A 13,257-nucleotide genomic window follows, 5' to 3' on the forward strand; every position below is an offset into this window, starting at 1 on the left:
GCATTTTGAAGTCTAGTCAGGGATTTCAGTCAGCCAAAGCTTCACAAACACAGCGCCACTGAACTCCTAGACAAAATTACTTTTAATCTGCTGGCAGCACAGTTACTGGCAGTTCTCAATAGATTCGGGATTCTCTGGACTCCAGGTGAGAGCACCCTGGCCTAGGCGGTTCAGTGAGGAAGCGGCAGATGCAGATGGAGTGAGAGGAAGCAGAAACATGGCAAGAGAGCCAGGGTACTAACTGAGCTGAGAGCTAACCTGACCTGACTGATGGTACCATCATTTTTCCTGGTCAATGTCTTTTCACTAGAATAAAATGGACTCATTGAGACTAAGAATGAACACACAGAAAGAATATTCCGGTGCAATCTGTTTTGCACCGAAACATGGCCAAATAACAACACACCCTGACTTGCTGTTTCAACTCACTGGGATGACTGTTCTGCCCAGACAGAAACTTCCTGTTGGGGAAATCCAAAGGAGGTGGATTCTATGTGTACATTAACAAGGGTTGGTGAACATCTTAAACATTTCACTCATCCAGGCTGCTGTTCCCATGTACTTAAAATCAGACACCATTATCCTTGTACCAAAGAACATCTACACCTTCAGAACTAGATACTGCTGCCTGGTGGCACTGACACCAATCATCATGAAGTGCTTTGAACCGCTGGTAATGACACAAATCAAAAACTCTATTCCTGCCACATTGGACAATCACCGATATGTTTATCTATAGAACCGCTCTATGACAGATGCTATCTGTCGTGCACCTTGCCCTGACACACGTAAAAAACAAGGATACTTATGTCAGGTGCCCCCTCCAGGGCTCTGTGCTGAGCCTATTTCCATATACTCTGTTCAATATGATTGTTCGACCAGATATCCGAGAATCACATCGTCAAGTTCGTTGATGACATGATAGTGGTAGGGCTCATCACCAACAACAATGAGTGGCCTATAGAGAGGAGGTAGAAGAGCTTGAGGCCTGGTACCAGGCAAATAACCTCTTGCTCAGTGTCAACAAGGCAAAGAAAATGGTTCTTGACTTTAGGAGAACTTGCACCATTCACACCCCACTTTGCAGCACAGTAGTGGAAACTGTGAGCAGTTTCAAACTCCTGAGAGTAAAGATCTCTCACAACCTTTCAAGGTCCCAGAACACATTCTACCCTACCAGGAAATCTCACCAATGCCTCACTTTCTGAGTAGGCTGACTGTGCACGTGTACACTCAGGCTACTCTACAGCTATGCAGAAGAGAGCATTCTAACAATTGGCATCACTGCACAGTATGGAAGCTGCACTGCAGTGGACCGGGTAGTCAAAACTGCCCAACACATCACCAGCAGCAGCCTCCCATTATCAAGGACGTATATACAAAATGTACCGTAAAAGGGCCAGTAACATCGCGAAGGATTCCACCCACCCTGCTGGTTTTACACTCACCACGGAGGAGGCTATGTAGCATCCTTCCCAGGACTACCAGACTCGAAAACAGTTACTTTCCCCAAGCAGTAAGGCTGATCAACACCTCCACCCAGTAATCCATCCCTTCACACCCCCCATCCACCACTATTTTAATACTTCCTGTCATAGTCACCTTATTTACAGACACTCCCATGCCTAGCTTCACTTTATGGACATACAATCAATCTCTGTATATAAACTACCTTACATATTTATAGTAATTATATTTTTTGTTATTGTGTGTGTTTCTTTTTGTGCTGCATCAGATCCATGGTAACAATTATTTTGTTCTCCTTTACACTTGTGTACTAGAAATAACATTAAATAATCTTGCATCACTTTAAACAAACCTTTTTCCTCTTATTTCCTTCTGCTTTGTAGCCAAATCATGATCCACACCTCACCCTTTGTTCCTCAACACAATGTAGATTTTACATAATTGCACAAAGCATTCCAACAATTACAGTAAACACATACAAAATGCTGGAAGAACTCAGCAGGACAGGCAGCATCTATGGACAAGAGTACAGTCAACATTTCGAGCCAAAACCTAGCGGCAGGACTTGTCAACTGTGCTCTTTTCCATAGACGCTGCCTGGCCTGCAGAGTTCCTCCAGCATCTTGTGTGTGTTCCTTAGATTTCAAGCATCTGTTGATTTTTGCTTGTTTATAATTGGTTAACCATTAAAGGGCACAGATACACGAGTGTGTTTAACTGAGGTTCTTTCTTTCTGCCCTGTGCTGGATTTGTTATGTAGTCTGGAGAACTACAGATGTCACTTTGTGCATTAGTAGCTGACAATACATCAGGACTGTTGGCTTTTTGGATGGTGTGACGGAGAATCTTTGGTCTCTTGCTCCTCTGTAAGATGAACTCAATTGTTTTTTTATTGACGTGATACAATTTCGACTTTAGTGATGATTATATTAGCCCAGCCACTATCATTTTCAGCACAGTTTTGATAGAATCTTGGAGCTTTTTGATGTATAGTTCAGGATAAAATTCCTATAGACTTTCTAATTAAAATATTAAATAACGCTTAACTTTGCTGTATCATCTAACTTTGTTTGAATGTTGTTAAATTATTGAATATATTTGAACATACATTAACCATCTGTAATTACTTATGTTTAGGTGCAGGAACTGCAGAGCCCTCCTCGTGCTAGTCAAGTGGTGAAGGACTGTGTCAAAGCTTGCCTCAATTCGACTTATGAATACATTTTCAACAACTGCCATGAATTGTATAGTCGCGAATATCAGACTGATCCAGTAAGTGATAAATTAACAATTCTAATCTCCCTGTATGAAATAGAGAGCACCAGAAATACAAAAAGGGGTTGGTGCAATCACCAATCAGAACATACATCACTCGATTCCCACCACTGTCTTTAAACAGCTAGTACGTTCTCCCCATGGCTGCATGGGTTTCCTCTTGGAGCTCTAGTTTCCTCCCACATTCCAAAGATGTATGGTTAGGATGAGTAAGCTGTGGCAATACGACGGCGGTGCCAGAAGTATGGTGACAGTCTCCAGCTCCCTTCTTGGATTTTGATGGCTATTGATGCAAATCTATATGTTTTGATGTTTCGATTTGCATGTGAGCATAAAGCTAGTCTTTAAATTATCTTCATATTTTTAAGAGCAGGAGTAAGCCAGCAGACTTCTCAAGCTGTCCTGGCGTTCAATATAACTATTGCTAATTTCTGCAGGTTGTAATTTCTTGTCTGTGTATGTTCCTCCTTAATCAAAGGTTTCAAAGGTACATTTAATGTTAGAGAAATATACACCCTGAAATGCTTTTTCTTCGCAACCATCCACGGAAACAGAGGAGTGCCCCCAAGTTAAATGTCAACCCCAAAGTCCCCGCCAGTCCCCACCCTAGTGCACGTAAGTGGCAGCAATCAACAATTTCCCCCCTCCCCCCGGCAAAAAAAAGCATCGGCACCTGCCACCGAGCATTCAAGCGTGAGCAGGGCAGCAGCAAAGACACAGACTTGCAGTACCCCAAAGTCTACATTGTTCACCCGTCATTCAACATAGCACAGGCTCTCTCTCTCCCTAATAAGGGAGAAAGAGGTATCTCTGTTTCACAGCGAGAGGGGAGACATAACGAACAACTCACTGGTTTACGATGTTAAAAGTCTATTGCGTCAGTTTTTCTGAGCTCTGTGCCCAAAGATCTCGGGTCTCTGTGCACACAGTCTTTGATCTTCCATCTCCCACAGCACAACGGTCTTCTGCTCGGGTACTGACCTCTGATCCCCCATCTTCAGAGCCATGAAAACTCGGTCCTCCAAAGGTGAGCGGAGCTCTTAGGCCGAGCCCTTGACATGCCGGACAGTGGCCAGTTGTGAAACCCCGAGAGCAGATCCCATTCCTGCAAAGAACCGTAGTCAGTGTGTAACTCCAAGTCAGGGTCTTCAAAAGAACCCTGAAAGGGAAAAATAGAGATGTTAAAGATGGAACTAGAGCTGTTTCTAAAGATGCAAGCAAAGGAGTCGCTGTTAGGTGCCATGGACCCTCCTAAGCTCCGGATTCTTTCAAATATTCATCTCGTTTCACTTTAATTATATCTGTCCTCCACCACCCTCAGGGGCAGAGAATTCTAAAGATTCACTACCTTCTTGAGGGAAGAAGTTTAAATAACTAGACGTCTTATTTTGTAGCTATTTTTCCTCATCTGTGACTTCCCTGCTAGGGGAAGCTGTGCTGCTGTACATTGTAACTGTGAAGGTGATTTTGGGAAACTTAAAATATACAGCTGCTAAGCAAACAGATAAAAAACCTTTACTTCATTTTGCAAAGCAGATGGCAAAGCAGATGGCAGATGTAGTGGTGATTCAAGAACAATCGGTGAAGAATTTGTTAGCCGTAGTGTCTCTCTCTATAGCTTGGAAGTTATAACAGGAAACAAAATTCTTTACTGGCTCATTTCCCTACCCATGGACTTAATTGCAGAATCTACCCAGTAAATACAAAAATGTCAGAAACTGTCATAGAGTTAAATGTTTCTTTTACTCCATACAACATGATATGCAATGCTTCAAATTATACTTATATCTTTTTCACAGAACAAAAAGCAAGAGCTACCTCCTGAGGAACAGGGACCAAGTATTAAAAATTTGGATTTCTGGCCAAAGCTCATCACTCTAATAGTCTCCATTATTGAAGAGGACAAGAATTCATACACTCCAGTACTTAATCAGTAAGTCGGGCTGACTATAATAGTTAATGTACAATACAATAAAAGTGGTTACTTTTCCTAAACTGTTGTGAAAAGACATTATTTACAGATTGAGCAAAGCATGAAAAATGAGATTAAATTTGGGGTCCTCATTGAATTTAAGATCTTTTTTTGTTCCTCTCTGTGCCTTGTGGTGCATTGGGCAGCAACCATGCTGTTTCTTTGGCATTTTGTCTGTTTTTACAAGGCCAAGTTGCTAGCTCGATGCTTAACCCAGCATGGATGGAAAGAATGTAAGGAGTTAGATGGACCACTCACCCCAAAGTCCGGTGCCGATGCCACTACACCGCCGACCAGCAAGACTGGGCAATGACTGAAGCAAATCTGATGTGGGGATATCTTTAAAAATAACCTTTTTTGGTAGTTGCTTATTGTCAATCATCAAACAAATTAAAGTTGAAATAAAGTTCTGGCTCACTTTGTTGAACAGGATAGTTTTACAATTTTTCAATGTTCATTTTTTGTGTGTATTGCTGGCAAGACCGTTCATTGTCAAATTACTTTTGAACTAACTGGCTGAATGGTAAAGACAACAGATTTCTTTCCTGAAAGAACATGAATGAATAGTTGAGATTTGCAACAGTGGGTGCATTGTGGCTGCCTTTATTCAAACATTTTTTATTATTTAAGGTTTAGTTCATCAATTTAAACTTAAATTTCCTAGTTACTGTGGTTTGATTAGAATGCATAACAGCTAATGTTATGACTCTGGATTATTAGTCCATTAAAATAACTGATATGTTATCATACAATAACACTAATGAAAGAATGAATAAGTGAGAAAGCTAAATGATAAAAATTAAGGGACTGTAAATTTGGGAAGAAGACAAGAGACTGCAGTGTCTGCAAACTGAAAGCATGGAAAACAGAATGCAAGAGGAACTCGGTGTTTCAAGAGGCAATGGTTGTGTGTCAACATTTCTAAGACCTTGTATCAACAGTCATTACAGCTGTCTCCAAAAATGCTGCTTGACCCACTGAGTTCACCGACGTGTAAAATTTGACCTGCATGCTGTTCATACAGATCAATTTATTACAACAGTGCATTGAGGTAGTATGAAGGAAAACAAAAAAAAAAGTGCAGAATAAGGTGTTACATTTGCAGAGGAAGTGCAGTACTGGTAGACCATAAGGTACAAGTCATAATGACGTGGATTGTGGGAAACAAATTGAAGCAGAGAGAGGTTAAAAATGTCTGCAAATATCCCCATCAGCTGATCTGTACAGGATCTAATGATGTGATAAGGGTCACCATCTGAGCCAGATGCTTTCTACAGGTTCACTCTCCACAAGACTGATCTTATGCCCATAATAGTAACTGTTGGTTCATCTGCATAGGAGGCTGTCAGGGTGGGTGGTGACATTCCAATATCCTTCTGTTCAAAGCACGTATAGATTGGGCTGCTGTGAGGGATGCTGCCTACATTGTTACGTAGCCTGTTATAACGTAAATACCGCCACAACAGACAGCTGGTCTGGGTCTTGATATTGGACTGGTATTTTGTCTTGGGTTCCCTGATAGCTTACTGAAATCATAATCTGGATTTCAGGTTTGAATGTTGTAGCCTTAGACCTCACTAAGGAGTGGATCTCCTAGTTTACCCTTAGTTTCCAGTTTCGGAACACTTGGATTATCCTCTTGAGTACACAGTCCTCACATACTTGCTGATAATGTCCATGACAACGGTGATATTCTCATCTAGGCTGATTGCTGAGTCTGAAATGAACTAGTATATCAACAGGAAGAATGTGGGCTAGTTGGGGACAGTCAGCATAGCTTTGTGTGGGGCAGGTAACGTCTTACAGACTTGATTGGGTTTTTCTGAGGAGGTGACCAAGGTGGTTGATGAGGGTATGGCAGGGGTTGTTGTTGACATGGAATTTAGTGACAAGGCCCTTTGTGGTAGGATGATCAGGAAGATTAAGATTTGTGGAATCCGCAGTGACTTGATAGTTTAGATTCAGAATTGGCTTGCACACTGAAGCCAAAGGGTAGTGATGGAAGGGTATCATTCTGGCTGGTGGTCTGTTACAAATGATGTTCTCAAGGGATTGATGCCAGGAGCTCCATTGCTGCGATATTTATAAATGACTTGGACAAAAATGTAAATAGGTTAGTTAGTAAGATTTCTGACAACACAAAAATTCAGGGAGTTGTGAACAGTGAAGAAGGTGTCAAAAGATATCGTAAAATCATTTACAATTATGAGTAAAAGGATGGCTGATGGACTTTAATCTGGGTAAGTGTTGAAGTGTTGCAGTTTGAGGCATCAAATGTAAGGAGAAAGTATACAGTAAATGAAAGGATTTCAACAGCATTGATCCACAGAGGGATTCTTGGGGGGGAGGAGGGATTTGAATACTTCCCTGAAGCAGCGTCCTGGTAAGGTAAGCTTGTTCCCTCTTCTATTCCCTCTAAAACCCTCCATATCCTTCTTGTAAAGGGGTAACCAGAACTCCATGTAATACTCCAAGTGCAGCCTATCCAAAGTTTTATACAATTGGGTTGTAGCAAAGACAAATGGCATGCTTGCATCATTGCCAGGGCCAAGGATATAAGATCCAGGAAGTCAAGATGCAATTGTATAAAACTTTGGATAGGCTGCACTTGGAGTATCACAAGAAGGATGTAGAGCATTTGGAGAGGGCATAGAAGAGGGCACACACTTACATTATCAGGATGCTGCCTGGATTAAAGGATATGAACTATAAGAAGAGGTTGGACTAATTTAAACATAGAAACATAGAAAACCTACAGCACAATACAGGCCCTTCGGCCCACAAAACTGTGCCGAACATGTCCTTACTTTAGAAATTACCTAGGGTTACCCATAGCCCTCTATTTTTCTAAGCTCCATGTTCCTGTCCAGGAGTCTCTTAAAAGACCCTATCGTATCCGCCTCCACCACCGTCACTGGCAGCCCATTCCACACACTCACCACTTTCTGCGTAAAAAAAAAACTTACCCCGATATCTTCTCTGTATCTACTTCCAAGCATCTTAAACCTGTGCCCTCTCGTGCTAGCCATTTCAGCCCTGGGAAAAAGCCTCTGACTATCCACATGATTGATGCCTATCATCATCTTATACACCTCTATCAGGTCACCTCTCATCCTCCGTCGCTCCAAGGAAAAAGGAACAAGTTACCTCAGCGTATTCTCATAAAGCATGCTCCCCAATCCAGGCAACATCCTTGTAAATCTCCTCTGCATCCTTTCTATGGTTTCCACATCCTTCCTGTAATGAGGTGACCAGAACTGAAAACAGTACTCCAAGTGGGGTCTCACCAGGGTCCTATATAGCTGCAACATTACCTCTCAGCTCCTAAACTCAATCCCATGATTGATGAAGGCCAATGCATGTAACACTTTCTTAACCACAGAGTCAACCTGCATAGCAGCTTTGAGTGTCCTATGGACTCAGACCCCAAGATCCCTCTAATCCGCCACACCGCCAAGAGTCTTACCATTAATACTATATTCTGCCATCATAATTGACCTGCCAAAATGAACAAATCTGGGTTGAATGCCATCTGCCACTTCTCAGGCCAGTTTTGCATCCTATTTATGTCCTGCTGTAACCTCTGACAGCCCCCCACACTATCCACAGCACCCCCAACCTTTGTGTCATCAGAATATTTACTAACCCATCCCTCCATTTCCTCATCCAGGTCATTTATAAATATCACAAAGAGGAGGGATCCCAGAACAGATCCCTGAGGCACACCACTGGTGACTGACCTCCATGCAGAATATGACCCGTCTACAACCACTGTTTGCCTTCTATGGGCAAGGCAGTTCTGGATCCACAAAGCAATGTCCCCTTGGATCCCCTGCCTCTTTGCTTTCTCAATAAGCCTTGCATGGGGTACCTTATCAAATGCTTTTCTGAAATCCATATACACTAGATTTAGATTGCTTTCTCTGGAGCATTGAGAGCAGAGTGCAGACCTGATAGATGTTTATAAAATGAGAGAGATAGGTTAGGTAGCCAGAATTTTTTGGGAAATGTTGAATACTAGAGGTCAAGGCTTTAAGTTGAGAGGGAGAAAGTTTAAAGGGGATGTGTGGGGTTAGTTTTTTTTACATGGAGGGTGGTGAGTGCCTTGTATGGTTGCACATTACTATGGTTGTTGGTGAATGCAGTTAGTATACTGACGTTCAAGACACTCTTAGATAGACACATAAATATGTAAGGAATAGAGAAATATGGATCAAGTGCAGAGAGAAGGGAGTACTTCATTTGGTATCATGCTTATCAAAGAAATCATGAACAAAGGGCCTGTCCTGTTCTGTAATATTCAGTGTCCTCTGCTGTTCGGATAGTACAAAAGCTGTAAGGTGCCATGAAAAGAAACATTGAAGGGGATTGGTGAAATCAGAAGAGGAAGGTAGAAGATGGCAGGAGACTGCAGAGATTGAGAGAGGATTGCAGATTGCATGAAGTCAGAGAGATTAGGAGGGATGATGAAGTTCTTAGTTCAAGCAAACAAATTTCGCTGGGTTGCAAATACTGTACTTCACAGAATCATCACGGTAAAATTGAGATTTCTGCCTTGTTTTTGCATTTTGTACAAAGCAAATGTGAATCCTCTTCAACATTACTTCACTACGTTTCTTTTTGTTACCCTTGGTGCTACTTGATTCATTTTTGATGCTTGTAAGGATGGAAATGGAAGATTGCCTTTATCAAATTATATTGGAGAACCAGCAGAGTGCTAATCATTGCCATTCATTCAGCAGCTTTACTGATAACAATTCATAGAAATCAGATTTGTTGCATATGGCAGATGCTTTGGCTATATATCTATTTTCTTTACCTGACTAACTTTAACACCAATTTTTCTTGATTTTAGATTTCCCCAAGAGCTTAATGTAGGCAAGATAAGTGCAGAGGTCATGTGGAACTTATTTGCACAGGATATGAAATATGCCATGGAAGGTATGTGTTAAACTCAAAAACACTTTGGACATTGATCGTTACAGGTGCTTTTCAGATATTATCTAGATTCTGAGATAACTATATTGAACTTATTATTTATTCGTGAAATATATAGTAGGTGTCACAAGCATTTATTTTCCTTCTCTACTTGCCATTTGAACAGTTTCATTTATCTGATACATGGATGGTTGAAAATGAACGGTATTTCCCATTCAATAAGGCTTTGTATTATTGCTGTATTCAGAAGTTTTGGGGAAATAGAATTCCATTCTACATTTGTGAAACATGCAGTTTAGATTGACGGTTGGATTGAGGTAGTTTTGCAGAGGTACGGTGGTTCCATTGTATGGTGCAGTAACAAAATAAAAATATTAATTTCTCTTGTAATTTTCTTTATAATTTTAAATATTTGTTTTTTTATTTACTTTGACTTTACCTACTTATACCCTCTCTATCTAATATCCATAAGAATTTTCCAGCTGCAACACTCACCAGAAAGCCATTGACCATTGATAGAAGAAATGAAAGGATTTGACTATTTTCTAAATGGAGAGAAAATAGAAAAAACTGAGGCACAAAGGGACTTGTGAGTCCCTGTGTATGATTCCCTAAAGGCTAATTTGCAGATTGAGTCTGTGGTGAGGAAGGCAAATGCTATGTTAGCAGGCCCTTCAGGGCATGAAAGGATATGGGGAGAAGGCAGGAGATTGGGGCTGAGAGGAAAATTGGATTATGGGCTGAGTGCAGGTCGGTGGGACTAGGTGAGAGTAAGCATTCGGCATGGACTAGAAGGGCCGAGATGGCCTGTTTCCGTGCTGTAATTGTTATATGGTTATATGGATCAGCCGTAATGAAATGATGGAGCAGACTCAATGGGCCAAATGGCCTAATTCTGCTCCTATATCTTATGGTCTTATGGCTTGGATTGTTCAACATGTTGGAACCGTGTAGAAAAGTACTGGATATTTGAAATAATAGCAAGTGTTGGATGTAAACACTTGAAAGCTTGCTTTGTTGTCTACCTGACTGGATGGCAACATCAAAGGAAGTGTTCCACACAAAACTGAACTTGCACGATTTGGGGAGCGATCCTCTGTTAATATCCCAGCCATTGTGTTTGTCCAGTGTAAGACTCTGAGATTAAGCTGTAAGTCATCATTTTCAGCTCCAGTGCTGCAACTTGCAGGGGACCCATTCTGACAACACGTATTGTTTTTGTTTTTGAAATGTAGATAGATAGATAGATAGATAGATACTTTATTCATCCCCATGGGGAAATTCAACTTTTTTTCCAATGTCCCATACACTTGTTGTAACAAAACTAATTACATACAATACTTAACTCAGTAAAAAATATGATATGCATCTAAATCACTATCTCAAAAAGCATTAATAATAGCTTTTAAAAAAAAGTTCTTAAGTCCTGGCGGTAGAATTGTAAAGCCTAATGGCATTGGGGAGTATTGACCTCTTCATCCTGTCTGAGGAGCATTGTATCGATAGTAACCTGTCGCTGAAACTGCTTCTCTGTCTCTGGATGGTGCTATGTAGAGGATGTTCAGAGTTATCCATAATTGACCGTAGCCTACTCAGCGCCCTTCGCTCAGCTACCAATGTTAAACTCTCCAGTACTTTGCCCACGACAGAGCCCGCCTTCCTTACCAGCTTATTAAGACGTGAGGCGTCCCTCTTCTTAATGCTTCCTCCCCAACACGCCACCACAAAGAAGAGGGCGCTCTCCACAACTGACCTATAGAACATCTTCAGCATCTCACTACAGACATTGAATGACGCCAACCTTCTTAGGAAGTCTCTGTCTGTAAGGAAATAAGCATAAATGAGAAGGGGCATTGGACATTTTCTTATTTATTACAGATATATTATTATAAGAGTGAAACAGTCTCGGGATTGTCAAGCAAACTTGGGGTATAAGCTTCAGTTTCCTGTTGAAAAACTATTGCACCACTTTGAAACAAAAGCAATCAATTTCCATTGATTAATGTTTTAATTAATATATTAATTCCCATTTCAAATACTGTAAAATAGTGATAGGAAGTTAATTATTGAAGATAACACTATTATACCACTATAGTGAAAATGCTGAGCAGCAGCAGATCATTCTTCAACATCAAAGTTACAATAGACCTGATCACAAAGGAAATTAAAATTCACAGAGTGCGAATGACAAATTAGATTTAACAACATTCAACACTGATATCAGGATATGCAAGTGCTCTTCTGGACCATGATTATCTGATGTTTTATCCTTACAATTAATTGATCTGTATTTAGCATTATATTTTTATAGTGGTAATTCTCCAGCAAATATTTATTCAATGTGAAAATTAATGATATTGTAGAATGTGCCATAGAGTTGGGGGACATCATGCTAGTTGCAGGATATTGCTATTTTTATAAATTGTATGTGTGAGCAGTTAAACATATGTAAGAGAAATGCATTAAGTCATATACCAAAATCAATGACTGATATTTCAGGGATTGGCTATATGCCAATTGATCATTGTTCATTCTGATGTTATTACCAGAATTCTGTTCTTTCAAGTAATTTCCTGAGTATTAAGTACTATGCCAGAAGTTAGTCTCTGAGGCTGATATATGAGCATTTTTCAGGACAGTGAACCCACAAAAAGCATCCAGCCCAGATGAGGCACCTGGCCAAGACCTGTGCTGATCAACTGGCTGGAGTGTTCACTGAGATCTTTAACCTCTCACTTTGACAGTCTGAGGTACCCACCTGCTTCGAGCAGGCTTCAATTCTATCGGTGCCTGAGAATGACATGGTAACCTGCCTTAATAACTATCGTCCTGTAGCACTTACACCCACCGTGATGAAGTACTTAGAAAGGTTGGTGATGAAACATATCAACTCCTGCCTGAGAAGAGACTTGGATCTGCTGGTGCAACAGGTCAACAGTAGATGCCATCTCATTGGCTCTTAATTCAACCCTGGAACATCTAGATAGCAAAGATGCATACATTAGGATGTTCTTTGTTGACTACAGCTCAACATTCAACACTATCATCCCCTTAAAGCTAATGAATAAGCTTTAAGACCTTAGTCTCAATATTTCCTTGTGCAAGTTGTGAGTATATTGCCTGGCTGCATCACAGCTTGATATGGAAACACAATTGCCCTTGAATGGAAAATCCTACAAAAGTTAGTGGATATGGACCAGTCCCATTACAGGTAAAGCCCTCCTCACCATCGAACACATCTGCAAGAAGTGTTGTTGCACAAAAGCAGCATCCATCATCAAGGACCTTCACTACCAGGTCATGTTCTCTTTTCACTACTACCATCAGGAAGAAGGTACAGGAGCCTCAGGGCTCTCACTACCAGGTTCAGGAACAGTTATTACCCTTCAGCCATTAGGCTCTTGAACCAAAAGGGATAACTTCACTTGCCCCATTACTGAAATGTTCCCATAACTTATGGACTCACTTTCAAGGGTTCTTTATCTCATTTCCTTGATATTTATTGGTTATTTATTTATTATTATTATTCCTTTCTCTTTGTATTTGCATAGTTTGTAGGCTTTTGCATACTAGTTGAATACCCAGTTGGTGCAGTCTTTCATTGA

General features: G+C 40.8%; 1 protein-coding gene across 5 annotated transcripts in view; it reads left to right on the forward strand.

Moving 5' to 3' along the window:
* Positions 1–13,257, forward strand: part of LOC140737748 (protein unc-13 homolog B-like) — a 464,929-nt gene that overhangs the window by 380,132 nt on the left and 71,540 nt on the right. For all 5 annotated transcript variants that reach the window (XM_073064362.1, XM_073064363.1, XM_073064365.1 and 2 more), the window contains 3 exons: positions 2,605–2,739; positions 4,542–4,675; positions 9,570–9,655. In XM_073064362.1, the coding sequence (XP_072920463.1) occupies positions 2,605–2,739; positions 4,542–4,675; positions 9,570–9,655 (355 nt within the window). The remainder of the gene's footprint in view (positions 1–2,604; positions 2,740–4,541; positions 4,676–9,569; positions 9,656–13,257) is intronic.

The sequence above is a fragment of the Hemitrygon akajei genome, chromosome 13 (genome assembly GCF_048418815.1).
Source record: "Hemitrygon akajei chromosome 13, sHemAka1.3, whole genome shotgun sequence".
NCBI lineage: Eukaryota > Metazoa > Chordata > Chondrichthyes > Myliobatiformes > Dasyatidae > Hemitrygon > Hemitrygon akajei.